At 37.4% G+C, this 19,714-nt stretch overlaps 1 protein-coding gene across 10 annotated transcripts in view; it reads right to left on the bottom strand.

Annotated features, from left to right (window-relative positions):
* Positions 1–19,714, bottom strand: part of MIPOL1 (mirror-image polydactyly 1) — a 199,823-nt gene that overhangs the window by 141,424 nt on the left and 38,685 nt on the right. For all 10 annotated transcript variants that reach the window (XM_074824653.1, XM_074824658.1, XM_074824662.1 and 7 more), the window contains 3 exons: positions 5,422–5,608; positions 2,483–2,618; positions 1,419–1,524 (listed from right to left, as the gene is read on the bottom strand). In XM_074824653.1, the coding sequence (XP_074680754.1) occupies positions 1,419–1,524; positions 2,483–2,618; positions 5,422–5,608 (429 nt within the window). The remainder of the gene's footprint in view (positions 1–1,418; positions 1,525–2,482; positions 2,619–5,421; positions 5,609–19,714) is intronic.

The following is a 19,714-nucleotide window of genomic DNA, read 5'->3' as shown; positions in this document are numbered from 1 at the left end:
AATTATTTACTAACAAATATTTCAACGGTGTCCATAAAAATGAAAGTAAACATGATTTTGACACACCCTTCAACACACATTTCTTTCCAGGTTTTAATGAGCAATGAACACCTATATCAAAGAGAATATTCCTCTATTATAGGTACAGAGGTAAAACACTGTGCAAATATCCAGGAACAAACACAAAACTTGGGATTCAACACAAACAATTTGCATTCGCTTTCAGCTGCTGGACATAACTATGATATGCAGTATGGATTTTTTTTCTTCTGAAAATAAAACAAGCAGTTTATGTAAAATGAAATAAGAATAAAGTTATTCCTGTATTTCAATTTGTTTCCTAATACATAGATTAGATTTGCCTTTCCCTTCCTCCACCACAGAAAATGTAGGAACTCTCTCTTCCATCTATAATATACACAGAATACTGTCTCAGGAGTTTGAAATTAAGTGGAAAGATAGTCATCTGTTTTTTCAGCTGTTATTTTCTGCTCCATTTTCCTGAAGACAGTTACTCCTTCCTTCAGTACCAATATTTTGAGTATAGGTATTAATACTATTAATACTGTATGACGTGTGCGTAGTCTATGAGGACACAATTTTACCTAGCTTACACTTATGAACAAATGGTACAATGCATTTATAAAAGCACTCAAACTAATTTCTTTGAAACACTTGGAGGAAAACCTCAGAGTATTTTTCATCCACTAGGTACACTGCACACACACTTTTCAATAATAAAAATACTCAGCTTCATTACTTTAGAAATTTCAAAAATTGTACAATACAAACTGTCTCCATTCTTGTATGTCTACTCTAAGAACAATTAACAACAAATAGAAGCATGCATTCACTTTCAACTATAACTTAAAAACCTTTCATTTTGGGAATCTGTGTAAACCTCAGACACTGGAGACATACCATCATGAGACAAAAATTCATTATAATTATGAAAAAAACCCAGATTTTTCAAGAAAAGTAAGGGTCTCTAGTTGAGGTGCATGTATGACTATCTCCATACACGGGGAGGGGGTTGTATTGCTCTGAACGAGCTAAAACAATAAGTGGTATTTGAACTGCTGGTTGAAAGGTAGAGGCACTGGTAATCATTATTTCCCCTTGTTTGTTCAGGACCTTCCAACAAAACAAACAACCTTTTTGTGATTGGATTGACATGGTGTTAACAATGCATTTAATGCCCAAATCAGTATGAATACAGGTAAAGCTCCTACTAATACCAGTACCAGGATGTTAAAGCCACCTATTTTCTAAGCAACTCTAAACAGCCACACATAAAAAAGAAGTCAAATCTTCCCTCCTTTAGCAAATAAAGCTAACATTCACTAGGCCACGTCATATAGCAACCGCGGGTACTGTATGAGCCACACAGACATCTGTTAAACGCTTGCCTACTGTACCTGCAACCTTTTCTGCAATCTTAGCTTCTGTAGCTCTCTCTTGCAGTTCTAAGTCCAGTTTTATTGTCTTCAGCTCCTTGTCCTTTTCAGACAGCTTATCTTGAAGCTGAATTGAACAAATGGAGAGTAAGATTCTTATCTGGCTGAAGTAGTTAACCATCTCTTTTAACCACAACAAAATTTTAAATAATAGTTTCTAACCCCCAAAATACAAACACCAAGCAATACAACAGAAGTTCAATTAATTAAAGGACAAATATTAAAAGTATCTTTTTTATCGTTTGCTCTATCTTGCTCTGCAGGGCAAGCAGCAATGTGTGTACCATTATTTTTACTTGGGATTCTATTCAGATATCACCAGCTGTGGTCCTTCTCGCTAAGGAAGTTCAGAATTACATGGAATATAATGCAAGTGGTGTCTGCATGAATAGCCTATTTCCTACCAAGAGTACTGACATCACAGTCTAAAGAGACTGTGGTGTAAAGGCATAATTTTTCATGTGCATGTCAGATAGAAAACTGCTATTCTTTCACATGTTGAAGCCTTTCTTTTAACTGGGAATTCACTAAATCTAGTCTTGGACAGATATCTGAGTTTGTCACTGTATATTCAATGACACTTCATGGAAAGACTATAGACTTTTCTGTTGTTTAGGCACATGCAACTGCTACTAACACTAGAAGCAATGCAGTAGGATGAAATTTCTTCCCCTCAAAAAAGAGGAGGTATCAGGGCACATTCATTATCTGGACCACATGTACAGAAGCACGAGTTCCAGATTCTATTAATGAAATCCTGGCCTTGATTTTGGTCCTCCTTGGTTTTCATCCATGGTGCAAGAATCTACATCAGTGATTAAAATGGTCAAAGGGTAGGATAAAACATTTTTTTAATTCCAGAGAAGCAGTTGTTAAGCAGATACTAAGAATCCAAAATGACGGTAAAACTATTGATTGGTGCACTAAAATAAATAACAAAACTAAATTAGGAACAGTTTAAAATGTATGTTTTGTAAGACAACCATAAAAGAGCAAATGCTGTGATCTGAATATCTCAATTGTACCTTTTTATTTTTGGCTCTCAGAGTGTCCAATTCCTTCAAAAGGAATGCAGTTTCTGTTTTTCCACCTAAATCGGCAGCATCCTTCCATGAGGATATAAATTCAGGGACCGTTCTGTTAGTCTTTCTTTCTATGGTGCTTTGTTTAGGAAGGAAAAAAAAAGAAAGAATAATAATGCAAAATCAGTTCCTCCCCACCTGCCTGAAACAAAATACACAGAAATAAATTTTCAAAAGTTGTTAACCACTACAAATGTATTAAATAGCCAGTAAAAGGGATGTCCTTCTATCGCTTCTTAAATCTGTAATTCTGAAAAAAAACTGTAAATCTGGAAGAGTACATAAATATACTACAGTACTAAGTCATAAAACAGATGAATATAAATTGGCTATGAAGCTATAAACAGAAAATGATCAAAGGAAGCAAATATTAAAGACCTGTGCTTAACATGAGGAGCAATGAAGTAAAATAACGTTTGGGGATCAAATTGATGCTCAGGTTAAAAGAAACCAAATTCCTCAGTAGGATGGACAATTCCACATGAAGTGAAATGAGAATATACAGAAGACAAGACCTAGAAGTTATCTTGAAGAAATCTGTAAAGTGATGGCATTATTCTAGTATACTATATAGCATAGTATTTTTTTATATATATAAAAATATATATAGTATACTATTATTCTATATATAAAATAGTATACTATATATATTCCATATATATATAATAATAGTATACTCTATATACAGTGTATTATTATTCTAGTATAGTATAGTATATAGTGTAACTGACAACAGGAATTCCATACTGTATACCACTCACAGAGTTTTAAGATAACTTATTTAGTCACAGACAGGAAAAAATAAGACAAGATCCAATGGCCCCAAAAATTGTTTCAAGGTAAGACTTAAAAAAGTCCTTGGCTATCCGTTGATACTCACAGATCTCACTTGTAAGATGGCAGCAAAATCAGTAGATGAACAGCTTAGAAGGGGGATTAGCAAATATTTTTAACATTTGCTTTCCTTAAGTGTTTTCTGTTTATAGGCTTCATAGCCAATGAGTCTTAAGAAGTAGCCACGGAAAAGCTATACCTTCTGAGCTATCTCTAGTGTATACATTATTTTCATTATGTGTAATTCACACCCTAGAAAGAAAAGGGAAGCTATTTGTTGCTCCAAAGAGTCATTCTCTTAGGTAGACAGTTGTTTGTACTCAGCCACCCCTCTCTTCACCTGCTTCCATTGGATTTGTTTTCTCCACAGTTAAGAAGGAAGTTAAAATCTGTACTCTGCAGGCAAACTACAATGCAACCTAAAGCACATCAAACATAGACAGCAGGGAGATTCACATCAAAAAAGTACTTAGTGTATTACACCATATGTGGGGTGGAAGAGTGCTTGAACTGCTTGTCTTCACTTTCAAGATACTCCAAAGCCTATTTCATCTTTGCTCTGTCTAGCAAATTTCATTTAGTACTGTTTCAGACTGCAAGTGATAGATGTCTTGATACTATTGCCGACATTACAAAGCTCAAGGGTTTTTTGTGCATTTTCCATGTTCAGGAGATGTTTCCCATGAACAAGTTTGAATATATCTCATCATCATCATCTGTGAATCCCTCAAATGTTTCTTTCCTGATGTCTAAAAGAAAACCTGAGAAGTCACATTGATGGCACATTAAGACCATCATCTACAATGCAAATCAACACTGACTCAACATTTCCTGAGTTGTTCTATATCAAGATATTCTCTCATATTCTGATTGCAATCTATTTGGGGAAGGACAGATTTTGTACAGTTTATATAGTATCTACTACAATGAGTTTTTGGCCTATAGCTTTAGGATCCTACATGCAATATATTTGCAGATGAGATGGCTCAACATGCTGACTGCTGTTGTTCAAGATCAGCCTGACCGTCAGTGCGAGTAGCACTGGTGAAGGGTAGGAGCAACAGTCTTTGGCTGACTCTGTGCTGGGCTGTACTTCAGCAGTCAGGATTATATTTGACTTTTAGTGCAGGCTGCATTGCCCTAATAGCATACCTCAGGCCCTAATGTAAAAAAAAGGCAACAAGACAGTTGGAAAAGTAACATGGACTGGTTTTGGCCCAATGGGTCACCACTAGATCATACTAAAGATAACAAAATCAGGTGTAGAATCTGCCAAACAGGTAAAGAAATAGAGTATTTTTTCAAAAGTACATCACAGGTATCTTGCAGCCTTGATCCCATTTTCAAAAGCAACTCTGTCACTCTCAGTTAAGACTTGGGTTTCAGAATGCCTGTCAGTCGCTCAAAACTGGTAGAATGTTCTCTGGTCAGCTGGGTATACCTTCATATATTATGCCACATACAGCATGCGTGTATACGCTTCTTAAGACTGCAGTAGAGGGCCATAGTTCAGTACAGAAATTAATGACAATAAATTACCAAAATTAATGACAGCATACTTTGGAGTTTCTTTTCAAAACCATATTTACCCTTCTCCAGATTCCTGTCACAGACTGCCTGCAAGGTATTACAGCTCCTCATCTTTCACCCTCATCCAGACTTCACCCTGCTTTATTCCTGCCTCCTACTCACTAATTATACTTGCAGTACACTGTGCTTGTTGTGTAAAGTCACAGATGCTACTAGACTTTTAAATCATCTTTCCTAATTCTGTTCAGTATGCCTTTTTAAAATTTTCTGGAGAGATCACCATCATTGAAATACCCACAGTGTGTCATATAAGTCATTGCCATGATCATATTTTCTATGAGTGCTAGAGAATACAGTAGTGCAATGCTGCATTCCACAGGGGAAGAAGGGTAGATATGGTGAGTCTAAGTTTATTCTTGGTTGGGAAGTAAACTTCCCTATCTTTATCCAAAAATCCGTATGCATAGTGTCTGTAATTTGAATCCAGAAAAACTATATATAGGAGTATTTGTTTTTACCTTGATTCTTCAGGACTGGAATTACAGTAATTTTGGGCTCCTCCTCTTTGACTGGTTACTGGAAAATCTGAAGGTTTCAGCACTTCACCCTCTGCGTGGATGAAAAATTCTGGGCTTTTTTGAGAATTCTGATGAAACTGAAACTCAACACAAAAGTCTTCTTTTTTCTGTTCCAGGATATGTGTTTCTAATTGGAAATAGAAGCAAACACATTTTTTGATTTGGAGAAAGAAGCACAAACTTGAGATTTCTCATTTGAAAATGGCTTTCTATATTCTTATTCATAGCAGAAAGGAGAAAGTAGTTTCAGATTCACAGCTTCCTCATCCCACTAAGGAACAAGAGCTGTGTACCTAGAGCACGGATGTAGGAGTTAATGACCTATTTACTGGATTTTTCTCATGAAAACCTGAAAAATTCATCACCTTTTCCTAATTCCTCTTCCTCTTAAATGACTACTTAAAATAATGCTGACCCTAGGAAATTATCTACCTACCTTTTCCAAAAATCAGCTCTACCTTAGTGAGACATGATGAATTTCTACTGTAGACAGGGAAATTTGCAGGTTGCAAACTAGACTCTTATACTGAGGTCTTTTCCAAATCTGTTTTGGCTACAAAAGGAGTATCAGCAAGCTGCAATTAGCAACAAATTTAAGGCCCTATTATTCACTCCTGGAGAGTGTAAGGTACAGGCTCATTCAACTAAAGAACTCGAAGAATGCAAAGCACAAATGGTGCCAAAGGGGAAAATTATCTGATTAACATGTTGAATGTGATAGTTAGTTCTCTTAAGCCTGGCTAATAGATATTTTTAGGACATATTTCTGATATCATGGTATTTAAATCAGAGAAAGATCTACATACCATGAATGTTCTTTCATAAAGTAAGAACAAGTTAACTTTTAATTATAGAACTATATTAAAAATGAGGAGGAAGAAGCCTAAGAAAGCTGCAAATGGAAAAAAGTGCATATATTCTTCATTCTTTCATTTAGATTAGTAGAGAACAAACACCGGAGATTTTGCTCATTTAATAAAGTTAGCGTTTCCAAACATTTTAGATAAAATATATGATATGCGTTCTTTGATCCAACTTATTACTTTCTCCTCAAAAATAATAAGAAACTGTCTATACAGTTGCAATAATCTATAAATTACCTGAAAATACACATCAATCAGTATCAAGGTGTCATGCTGCATGTAAGACACAAAAGCACAGATTCCAAGTCAAGAATACTGAAGACTGTCTCTAAAATCTATTGCAATAGATTACTTTTCCCTTGAAGGAGGAAAGGCACAGCCCGTGGAACAGGAAACATCCTGAGGGCAGAGAGATGACTTGTGGATTGGCTGGAGACAGTTCAACAGGTTCCCATACAAAGTTACCTGTTACTACCTTGAGGAAAAAGTTATTGTATTTGCTGCTTATCTGTATTCTCCTTATCTACTTCAGCACAAATCCACTTGAAGCCACTCTCACCATTCCTCTAAAATATAATCACGGATTTTTGTACTAGAGGAACAAGAGACAGAAGCCTATCAGTTTCTTTGTTTCTGAGCAGTAATACACATGTGGGGACCACAACTGGATAAAACATTTGTTAAAAAGTATAACCTAACACTACTTTCAGTACTGTGATTGAAATGTGTTTCTCAGATCGTTTCACAGCTAATGCAGAAATTGAACACAGTCCACAGCCACTTGGATTCTTTGAGCAAACACATGCTGTTGTTCCCTGGCTTGAAATTCTGCAGGTTTTTGAGCAAAGATTTCCTTTTAAGTGCTGCTAAATTTTAAAACTGTATTCAACCTATTGCTCCTCTCTACAGTAAGTAGCAAAGATCTTTAAAGAAACGTGCATTAAAAAATTCACTATGTGAATTCTAAGAATGTGCCCCAACTTGGGAGTGGCAACACATAAGGGCAAAATTCGGAATCCTCTCCATTTAGTACTATCTGAAAACTAACCTAGTCTGAATTTCAATACTTGCAAAGCTTTTTATAGGGAGGCATACACTTGGTTGAGATGTGTTTCCATTTGATTTATATTATAAAGAACTGCCTATAAAACATCAGCCCGTCCACTTCTCCCATTTCAGATGCAGCGATCTGTGTGTGTATATATATGAAGGCAAACTACAATGCTTCACTTGCCATAACAACTTTTTCTCCCCTTCTTCTCCAGGGCATCAATATTTTCTATAAGCCATATATGTCTGAAGTGCCTCAGGTGAAGTGTGTTGCATTCTGTGGAAAGATTCAAGCACACATATCTGTTGCAATAACCAGTGACTGTATTGCCATGAACCTTTGTTCCTTGTTTAGCATTACTGTGCTCTCCATGGCCCACCCTATACGAAAGCTGGAGAAGAAAACTTTCTCACTCCAGAATCCTAAAAAGATTAGATGACATGAGCTACCACAGTTACACTGGGACAAATCAAAAAAGGGATTCTATCCCTTTAGTGTGAGAGCAATCAACTGAACAAGTTTTTCTTTTCACAGTTCCTGGTTTTTGAATTTACTGCTTTTAGTGATGGGACTTTAAAAAGAGTTCACAGAGTCATTGCAGCTGGAAGGGACCACTAGAGATCATCCAATCCAGGCCCTCTGCTCAAGCAGTCCTGGGAAACCAGTCCTAGGTGACCCTATGTCCAGATGGCTTTTGAATAGTTCCACAAGCAGAAACTCAACAACCTCTCTAGGGAGTCTGCGCCAGTGTTTGATCACCCTCACAGTAAAAAATTGTTCCCTTGTATTCAGATGGAATTTCACCTGTTTTAATTTGTGCTCATTGACTCTTGTTCTGCCAGTGGGTACTACCAAGAGGAGTCTGGTGGCTTCTTCTTCATTCCCTTCCAGCAAGTATTACTCATATTGGTAAGATCCACTCCCCTGAGCCTTTCCTTCTCCAGGCTCAGTCTCAGTCTCTCCTCATACATAAGATGCTCCAGACTCTTTACGGCTCTTTGCTGTACTTGCTCCAGTAAGTTCATTTCTTTCTTGTACTAGGGAGCTCAGACTGGACGTCACACTCTAGATGTGACCTCACCACCACTGAGAAGAGAGGATGGATCACCTTCCTTAATCTGCTGGCAATGCTCTTCCTAATGCAGCTCATGATGTTGTTTGCCATCCTTGCCATGAGGGTGCATTGCTGGCTTATGCTCAACTTGTTGTCCATCAGGATCCCGATCCCTTGCTGTAGAGCTGCTTTCCAGATAGTTGGCACCAGAGCATGTACAGTTACATAGGATTATTCCTGGCCAGGTGCAGGGCTTCACATTTCCCCTTGCTGAACTTCATGAGATTCCTCTCTGCCCAGTTCTTGAGCCTGTCGAGGCCCCTCCGAATGGAAACATAGCCCTTTGGTGTATCAACTACTCACAGTTTTGTATCATCGGCAAACTTGCTGAGGGTATACTCTGCTTCATCATCCAGATCACTGAAGATATTGAACAGGACCGTACCTATTTTTGACTCTGGGAGTACCTGCCTCCTACTGGACTTTGTGCAACTGATCACTACCACCTAGGCACAGACATTCAGCCAGTTTTCAATCAACCTCACTGTTTACTTATTTAACCCATACTTTGCTTCTCTATTAGGATGTTATGGGACACAGAGTCCAAAGCCTTACCAAAGTCAAGGAAAACAACATCCTGCTTGATCCATGCTTTATTTCCTGCTTGTCATGATAGACCATTTTTGAGCTTGGACAAGGTGATCCTTGAATATCAACCAGCTCTCTTGAATCCCTCTTTTCTCCAGTCCTGTATCCTACAGGATTCTTCCAAGCAGATCTCTGAGGAGGCCAAAGTCTATTCTCCTGAAGTCCAAAGCTGAGGTCCTGATTTTTGTCTTGCTCCCTCCTCTCAGGATCCTGAACTCCAGCACCTCACGGTAACTGCAGCCAAGGCTGCCTCCTGACTTCAGTATCCACAATCAGTTCTTCCCTGTTTGTAAGTATCAGGTGCAGCAGACCACCTCTCCTTCTTGGCATCTCAATCATTTGTGTCAGGAGGTTGTCATCAGTGGAATCCAGAAATCTCATGGATCACTTGCACCCTCCTTCCAGCAGATTATCAGCATCATAGTCCCCCATGAAGACCAGGACCTGTGAACATGAGGCTTCTTCCAGTTGTCTGAAGAAGGCCTCATCTACTTCACCCAATCCTCCTCCATACCCTTCCCTCTTACTGGCAGGATCAAGGATAATGCCACCTGGGTACCCATGCCCTTGACCATCACCCCGCGAGCCATATAGTCACATGTAATACTTCCCAGGTCACCACAACAGTATCACTGGTGCCTACGTGGAAGAGCAGCAGTGGGTAACAGAGGGTCAGAAAAGCCTCAGTGGCCTCTCTAAAACATCCTGAATGAGCTGCAAACAAGCAGCAAGGCTCTCTAGATAACAGGTCAAGTCAGCAGACAGATTTACTTTTTTTTAAAAACAGAATGAAATAAACATGTCTGCATGATAAGGTAAACACCTGCATTAGCAGCTGAACTTCAGTCTAAATTTTTAGGCCATATCAAGATATGCCTTCAACTGTAAGTTACAGCATCTGGAAAAAAAAATTTAGAATGGGACTAGACCTGTGTTGGCATTTATTAATTCTAATGTTGCTTCTTTAAGCAACTTACATCTGCAGCACACTTTTTCATCCAGAGTCAATTCCCTCAAGCAAATGGGTAAGACTAAGCAGCACCACAGCAAGCCTGTAAGTGGCATTTTGGGAAACATCAGGCAAAACACAGAGGATCTGGTTTTTTCCCTACTGGCTTTGTAAGAGAGAAGATGATGGCAGCATCCTTCACTCAGAATTGGAAGCACTCTGTCCAAGGGCATTAAGGTTAGAGGTTTTTACTCATTTAATAAAGCTGTAATGCATTTTTTTTTTTTGGTCAACATGCTAAATCTGTCAGTTGAATGCTTTGGGGAAGACAATTTGAACACTGTCAGATCAATTGGCATAGCGAATTTTTATTTTAAAACCCACTTTATTCTCTGTAGAGCCATGACACCCCACCCCACCCCCCAAGTAATTTAGGCCTTGGTACATGGTAGCTTGTCTTGCTGTTAAACTAAGTGGCAATATTAATCAATGCACTTCATTGTTTTTCCTCATGCTTCCTGCAAATTGTATTGTGCACTAATTACCAATGCTGCAGAGACACACTGGGGAGTAAGTAGCATTTGCAATAATCAGGCTGCACAAGGAACATCAGAGAAAGGGTAAAACAGCCTTGCAAGCTTTGGAAAAAAATGCTATAGTTTTCATCAAGTGGTATCACCACCATTGATTCTGGTTCTTGAGTATACTAAACAAGTTATTTTCCATATAAAATAGAACAAGTTCAGTAGCCCAGATTAATATTTCACTATAGGGAAAAGCTGAACAGCTGATCTTCTGTATGTATTTATCTTGAATGAATAGCTTGTTCACATTGAGGGAAAGAAAAGCAAATGTTAGGAAGAAGGAATATAAAGACACTAGAATTAAAGTTGGGAATTGATTGTGAGGGACGTAAGGGGAAGATAATGCTGTCACGGCTTGAAATAGTAAACGCAGAACAGGATTCAATGTTAAGCTGGGAGTGGTTAAAAAGTCAAGTAAAAACATCAAACCTAACACATTTTGCAGGCAGCCACTATTTCTCATAGCTTCTTCTAATAAGTGGGGGATTGGCATGGAGATCAGGGAAAGCACAGCATTAGAGAATCCTGTACCAACACTAACACTATGAAAAGAGTGCAGATTCACAAAAGGTGCAGATTCACCTGGAAGGCTAAGGAGGTACTAGCTTCCCTTGTTATACCAGTGTCTTCAGCAGTCCTGTCACCCAGCAGAAGCCGAGCGGGCACCTCCTTCCCACTGTTTGTAGTCTTTCAGCACCCCACTAGCCAAATTGTGCTGATCAACTCAGAGGTTTGCAGGGGATCTCAGCAGAATAACAATAAAGGAAAACAAACAAAAACCAACAGAACATGCATGCAGCACTACAAAATACACTGTTGGCTACAGATCTGCCTGCAGATGAGTATGGGGACATTGGAAACCCTTGGTGCTCCAAACCAGATTCAAGCGTAATAGTACTTACCGCTTGCTACCTATAGCTTCCTTGTATTTGTTTGAAGCTGATCTGTAGCACAGACAAAGCATGTTCTCATTTGTCTGCAAAAGACTGCATGAATGAACCCCTAGAGGGATGGCAGTAAGAGGCAGAATAGGAAAAAGAGCAAAACCAGGAAGGAAGGGAATGAGCCATACACGCCCTGGGAGTGTGAGCAAAGCTGACTGCAAACTCAGTAGCTTACTCTTCCTACGTGATGCTGTCAGATTAAAAACATTTGAAAAAAATGCAGAACAAAATGTCGAGCCACATTTGAGGAATTAGCTGCAACCCCAATTAATAAAAGCCCCCAAAATTCAGTGATTGACAAAATCTAATTTACTGTTAATCATGCATTTTTTCTGCTCAGTCTAAACAACTACACAGCTTCAATTTCTATAGGATTTTTTTGTTTATACAACATCAAAAGCTTTGAATTTCAAACAGCAAGAGGGAATATTCACTACCCAACAAAACTATCAAAGCAGAGAGTCATGCTGCCCCTATACTAAACTAACCTGTTCCCACTGGAATAACAGGACACACTTACTAAAATTTAAAAATACTTGCTCTTGCCTCTACCTGCAAACCACACATCTACCTCATCTTGCTGCACTGTCAAATGTGTAAGAGCATTATATGAGAACCTCACTTTCTTTTTATTTTCACTAAATTGCTATTCTTTATTATAAATTATCTATATTTTTTTGTACATTAATAATATTATAAACATTTCTGAAAAGATAAATTTTGGGCATGTGTGTATGACAATGCATGCACACCTGCAAGTGTTCTAACAAGCTGTTAGGACAAGACAGTTGCTGCATTAATAAAAAGCAATTTTAATAGCTTCATGTGAAAAATGGATTGTGGAATTGTCTGAAGTTCGTAACATCTAATGCCACTGGACTTGAATACTGAGTTATATATAATAAATAGAAATTAAATATTTAAGTCTAATGGAAAACTTGAACCTGATAGCCACTAACTTTTCAAGCTATGTAAATGAAATTAGTACTATGACCAAATATTCCTTCATGAGCTGAAAATGATGAGTCAGCCTTTTTGTCAAAGACAAACATTCATTCACTCAGCTGTATAACTACTGGAACTTCTACCAAACGGAATGACTGTGAGAGACTCAGATTGCTCAACAGTTCACCCCTTACTGAATGATTAAAAGGCATAAATCCTGAAAATGAGTGACAAACCAAAATTAGAGGATTTTATAGGCATAAATATGCAAAGAAAGAAAATGAGGCTAGTGAAAGAAATCTGATCCTATTGCATGGCATAAGTAGAAAGAAAAGAGTTGGTTTAGGTTTTATGCATTTTCAGAATGCCTGTTATTTCCTTTTTCATTCGTATTTGAGTTGACACAGATGCAACGTACATGATTTACATACATATCTCAAAGGGTGGACACTATTTTCAACTTCTTCCTCACTATTTTAGTTTCCCCACAATCTGCAAACAAGTTTTCAGAGTTAATCCCAGGAAAAGATGCTGCACTTAAGTTTCAAGAAGAAAGTAATTCCTGTTTCTGGAAAACAGTTAACAAAAGCTTGGTACAAAAAGTACAAGGTCAATATACATTTTCTCCAAAACAAACAAACAAGAAAAGTTGCAGCTTTACTAATTTTTGGACTTACTACAAATTTATTTACATTAGCAATTATTTAGGTTCCTTCAGTGCAGTGTAGTTTACTGAGAACCAATAACCTGCAATTAACAGCAAATGGTTGTCCCTTCATGACACGCTTTTTCTAACATTTAAAGAAAACTAGGCAAACTGTAATGATTATTCAGCAGGACTCTTAAGATCTCATTAAATCTCTCACTTCTGTAGCACAGCAGAATGGCAGTCACATGAACCTGGTAACAAGTAAAGACTGAGCTCAGAGTATTTTTGTAATACCAAGTTAATTCTTTTTATTTCTCAGTGCTGTGACCAGCCAAAATGCCACATATAACCAGCCAAACCCTTGGCAGTAACGAATAGGAAATCACCACACAGATGCATTGTACGTTCAGTGCCCCAATGATACATAACTGTGGGCCCTGCTAAGAGCACCATGGGTCAACTCAGAAGAATGAGGACTATCAACTTACTTTTAAGTAACTCTTACTCAGAAAGGTCCTGGATTTTACACTGAGATAGGATATCTACTCTTATTTTAAGAAACAAATCACAGAGGTTCACTGAAATAAGCTTTGAAAACAATGTTTTCTGGAAACTCTCACAGATATAAAGGATGCATAAGCACTGTGATAGTAATTTTAAAGTCATCAAGATTGAGGCACACAGTAATGAAGTAACTGGATCAAGGTCATTAAGCAAGCCATGGCAGAAGTAAAACTGCAGAAGTCCAAGGCTGTATCTTGGAGCCTGTGCTACCCTCACTAGTGGCCCCTCCTGCTCCTGTCTCCTCCTCAGAGACCTCACATTCTCCTCTCTTCTGTCAGAGAGCCTTTAACAACCCATTTCAATTGGACTTCAAGAAAAAAAATACCATTTTTACTTATGAATCATAAAGTAACATTTACACAATCAAAAAATTAAGAGAAATTTCAAATAACTAAATTGGTATCCTTTCACAGTTCTTTATGATGATAATTTTCATTCACATGACAAACTACCATATCTCTGTATTAGAAGACAGACAAGCAGTGTACAGTATATACAGGCTTCCTGTAATTTCAACAGTAGGCATAAGAAATGAAATACCTTTTTTTTTATTTTTTAACATTGACTATCATTCTAATACGGAGAACTTCCAAACAACTGAAACTGTTTTAGAAGTCAGTCAGGTTAACAGAACAATACAATTCAAATTAAGTTGTCCAAAATCACGATGAAAGAGAACAACATATTCTTATTGGAACTTTATTGAGAAAACTCTCTGCAAATGAAACAAGAATAACCTAAGTTATATTTCGTATTAATGTCTTAGTTTGTTCTATATCCTGTGACAGATACACACACAGAAAAAAAGGCTTGAAAATATTTTGTCTGCTAAAATACAGACAAAACTCAGAAGTTTAATGGTTCATTTTTTTTATTCCTTAACGTAATCTAAAGTGAACAGTGAATTCATTATGTGTTTTAAGTGTGGGGACATCTGTTTTACTTTGAATGCTTCTTTATTCACCTGTACTTGTGTGGAACCCTGGCAACACCCTTCATAAGAAATAAATTGAGAAGGAGATTAAGAACAGTTGGAGTTATTCTGGCAAAGGCAATTTTTTACAATTCTCTGAGGATTCTGGTTATTTTAGTAATGATGTTTCCCTTGCCTGTCTCTCACTAAGTCTTTTGCCCTTCTATTTTGCATCTAAACAGCAATTGTGTACAAACTGGTGAATATTTAAAATAGAAAACCACTTCTAAGTCTTTAAATAGGCAGCCAATCATTATTTTGGAATTCACCGCAGTTAATCGTGATGCATTTATTAATGTGTAAATATCAGACATTTCCTTTGGCATTCCACTCTCCGTTTGCAATTCATTAACATACTGTTATTTTAAAATATTAGTCTCTGAGAAGACACCAGATTTTCATTGGATTGGTCTCACACTTGAAAAAGAATTTTTATATTCTGAATGCATCAAAACAGCAGAATCTCTAGGCAGATACTAAGTGGGATTCACTGAAACACAATGTCAGTTCTAATGGATGGATGATTGTGTTTGGTCTTTTGAAACTTTGAAGTATAGGTAAGTCTTGATCACACAAATTAATAAATCCTAAAGCTGGAGTTAACAATAACCATTACACCCAAATTCTGCAGCTTAGCCCAGCCAATTTTTCAAAAGGTCAGGTTGTGAACTGGAGAAGATCAGGGAGGTCCACCGCATAGCTTTGTTGCCAGGCATCTCTCGTCTGGATTGTTGCAGGCATTTATTAGTATTCGTCAGCAGACTCAACAAAGCAAACAAGAAATTCAAGCACGAATAATAAAATGAAATGCTGCTATATAACCCTTTGTCATTCAGCAAATATGGGACTTTTTAGCTACATTGTTCCTAAACCTGGGTTACTACTTTAATTTTTCTCCACAGTGCTGACTGAATGAGTATGCATGTGTGTTAAATGCAGAGCTCCCTTAACAACTGCAGGACTGCCATTTAATCTGTTGGTAGATGGACCATTTCCTGTGGGAACTCTAGCTATGATTTCCAGATCCACCAAATAAATCTCAGATTAAGATTCCAAATGAAACCTGCCTCTGGCAGATAAAAAATGTCAAGATGGATATAAACAGTAAAATTATAAATTATCTAGGTGTTGCACGATGACTTGATGTGCGTTTTTTGTTTACACTTTCCCCGATATCACAACTATACAAGGCATTCATCAAATGTCACACTTTCATAATATTGGAGGCATCATTAAAACTGTTTGGCTAAGGACCTTGAAGTGTTTAAGCAGTAGCTCAAAAGTATATTTGTGCAAAGTAGAAGAATAAATTTACATATCAGCAGCAGCTCATAAGGGATGGGTAAATATTCTGTTTATCTCTCATTGTAATTCAGGTTAGTTTAAATACAGGGTTTCAGGATATCATTACAGCCTATATGGAGTTATTACATAATTTCCAAACATAGTGTCTGCTAGAGTTTTACTAAGCATGCTGTGTTTATGTTTTCTAAACCAGCTAGAAACAAAGTAAACCCTCCCACCCCATTTTTCTTTTGCTATTGTCATACTAGACAATTGCTTTTCACATATAACCCCTTCCATTATCTAAATCTTAATGATCCAGAACTCCCTTTTATCTAGGCAGGGTCATGTTTCCTGATGCCCATTAATTATAGTGAAAATTCTCTTATCCAAATGTACTCAACCTCCCCTACCGCAAACAACCAACTAAGGCTTTGATGAATTAGAGTTCTAAACAAAATCCCAGAAAACTACAGCTTTAGAAGTGAAGAAAAACATTGTAATTTTAAGTGTCCAACATAAAAGAAAGGTCACTGTATAAAGTGCCAGCAAGACACCTTGCCCACACACCCTTTACTCTAAGTAAATGGTCTACTAAAGATGCGGGTGAACTCTCAGATAAGAGTGTCCAATGTACTCCCTGGAAAATCTTTTTTTAATATTTTTTTATTATTATGTCTTTCCTCTGAACTTAAGCTTCATTCTAGTTGTTATTAAAATAGAAGCAATGAAGGTTTCTGAAGAAGAAAATAACCACATTCCTCTTGCACTTGTGCTAGGTCTTCTAAATCTCCTTCTGAAGCACTACATAAAAATTACTGTGGTAGTAAGCACTGCTCTCCCTGAAGCACATTTCAAGACATTCTGAAGTTAGCTGCACTCATACTTTAAACACTTAAGTGATTCAAAGTGCAATACTTCAAGGTGTGCATTCTCCCCATCTTTAGTGCTTGAAAGTACTTGGTGCAGAGAAGGCACTATGCATTTTCAGCGTACTGTAAAGGGTCTGACAAAATCATATTCACACACTCCAGTGAGTCGGGCAGATACTGGATACTTAATTGTGCTTCTGATGAGGAGTCTTTCTGCATGCAGCTGGCCAGAAATGCACTGTATTTAACCATACAAAACGTACAAGGAAAGAAATGGGATGGAAAAAGGAGAGATGAAAACTTATACACAAGAAAGGGTGATTATATTTACAGGAAAGACCAGGCAGTATTTGATGATGTTTCAGTTATCTGTAGCTCCTTTTTATCTTCTAAGTCATGGCATGCTATTCCCTCTTTTTCCATGCAAGATGTTTTCTTCATCTTCCATACTTTGTGTTGCTCAACAGTTACTAGCCACTCTTCCTGTGTTTGATGCATGAAAGATCATCTTCTCAACCTCTCTTCTGCCTCCTACACTGTGCAGAGAAACCTGAAACTACCCTTGCCACTTTGCAAGGGGATCTCTGACAGCTAGCACACAGCGAGTTTGATGCTGAAAGCACAGCACACATGGTAGACACTAAACAACTGAGCCACGTGCATGAAGAGGACTCTGCCTCTCTGAATATCATGCAGATTCTTCTGCATACACACCCATGCAATATCCAGGTCTTCTTTCCTTCCCAGGTAAACAGCACTCCTTATTGCTAAAAGAGGGAAGGAGAGGAATAACAGGCTCACAGTATCTCCTGCTGAGGCATGTAAAAGAAGAAACAGACTTCAATATGACAAGTATGGCTTATTCTGCCTCTACTACAGCCTTGGAAGAAGAGTTTCAGATTTACTTCAGAGTGTTTACAGATGTAACGGGTGTATTCTGGAGAAAGGGGAAGCAGCACTTTTACAATTTGTTGCTTTTTGACCCAACTAGAGCATCAGATGAAAAGTCTTTACAAAACCACGATACTCTCAAAGCTTTCTTTACCCCTTCACCTTTGTGTTTGTGTATGTTTGTTAGTGTGTATGTTGAAGTCACATGATAGTAATTCCAGACCAAAAGTCCTTCTAATTGCTATTACAAAACCAAACCCACAAAAAAGTACATTAAAATCATTACACAACTAGAAAAACTTACTACTTCTAATAAATCTACAAATAGAGGATTAGGAATAGAGTTTCATTTCCAGGAAGGTAGCAAAAAAAGATGATTCATTTTACTTAACTTATGCATATGACTGTACATTGCCTCAATTACCATGAATGCAAAAGGGATGCCTGACAATTAATGGAATTTATAAATAGGAGGAAATAAATGCAAAAATATTTCTAGAGAGGTTTTATTTCCTGAATATTTTTCACTACAGAGCAAAAGAACTAAAAAATGTGTTTGTAAGCAATACACTTGCATATACACGTCATGACCATGATGATACAAAGAAAGCTATGGCCAGATTCTTAACATTAAGCACCATGCATTCATGCAAGACCAATACAGGCACAAACACCCAATGCAATTAAGACAATTGTCTATGCGTATGCTTATCACTTGCACATGTGTCTGAGCAGCTATATATACATAACTTGTTCACTAGGTTTGCATATCTGTTTTGCTCCTCTATTTTTCCTGAAGGGAGCAAGACTAGAAATCAACAGCTCACCACCACATAAAACACTTACTTTTCAAATTTCCCCGCACAAGCTGATTCTGCAGTTCTGTTCCAATCTACAATATCACATCTCTTTAAAGCCAGAGTCTCCTCTGAACTACAGCTTCCAGACATGCAATTTTAAAGTATTTTTATAAGCTGCACAAACATTCTTTTGAAGGATAACAAATTACAGTGAAAGTGTCTATATGGATCATAACTAAGAGTTGACATCAAATTCTTACAAGTGAAATTGGTTCATTGACTTACCTTTCAATATGTGCTTTAAGTAGTGGTTTAGAAATATATATGTATTTATTTCTATGCTTCAAAAATATAATAACCACCTTTTAACAAAGCAATCCACGCCACTAAAAATAATCACTCTATTACCTTGTTTTAGGAAATTCCATATAATAATTTTACAATGCTTTTCATTTTGGAGTCAGCAAAACTATAATTTTGTTGTCAAAACAGATCAAACAGTACTCGATATTCTAAGACTTCACCTAATTTTTGCCCTGTCCTTAAAAATTGTAGATGCTCAGAAATATGACACAAGCAAAAACATTATGATAGTGAAAGACTATATAATACAGAACAAGTATAACTGCACCCATTCAAACAGAGTACATGATATGAGTCAAATAAGACACAAATTTAACTCCAGTATTTGCACATTCACCACTTTCCTATCCTTCTAACTCTTTTGGAAAATTGGCGCATTGAGTCCTGGACGCATATGTAAGTATGAAAAGCACCACTTTCAGCTTCCCTCTTGTGTTTCCACAGTATTAACATTTGTGCAGTTTTCATCATGCATGTAAACCCTGCTAAAGCAACAACTCCACCCAGGTGCAATGTTCTTCCCCACTCACTCCCAGTCACTGCAATGTAAAGACATGCACCTATTTGCCAGTATAAGTTTATTTTTATAATGGACTACCATCCTAGGCTTTCTTGCTTGGATCCTGAATATTTTCTTTTGGAAATTACACAGTATTCACTGGCCTGCTGCCAATGGTCCTGATACATTCTCTCAAGTGTTCTTACAGATAAATTAAAGTAAGTCACTATCCTCCTATTAAAAACTAGGTGCTGTGGAGATAAACAGTACATTTAAATTAGACGCAAAGCCAAAAGAATA

The sequence above is a fragment of the Strix aluco genome, chromosome 4 (genome assembly GCF_031877795.1).
Source record: "Strix aluco isolate bStrAlu1 chromosome 4, bStrAlu1.hap1, whole genome shotgun sequence".
Taxonomy (NCBI): domain Eukaryota; kingdom Metazoa; phylum Chordata; class Aves; order Strigiformes; family Strigidae; genus Strix; species Strix aluco.
The sequence above is the reverse complement of the archived record's forward strand: the minus strand, read 5'-3'. Positions and strand labels throughout refer to the sequence as shown.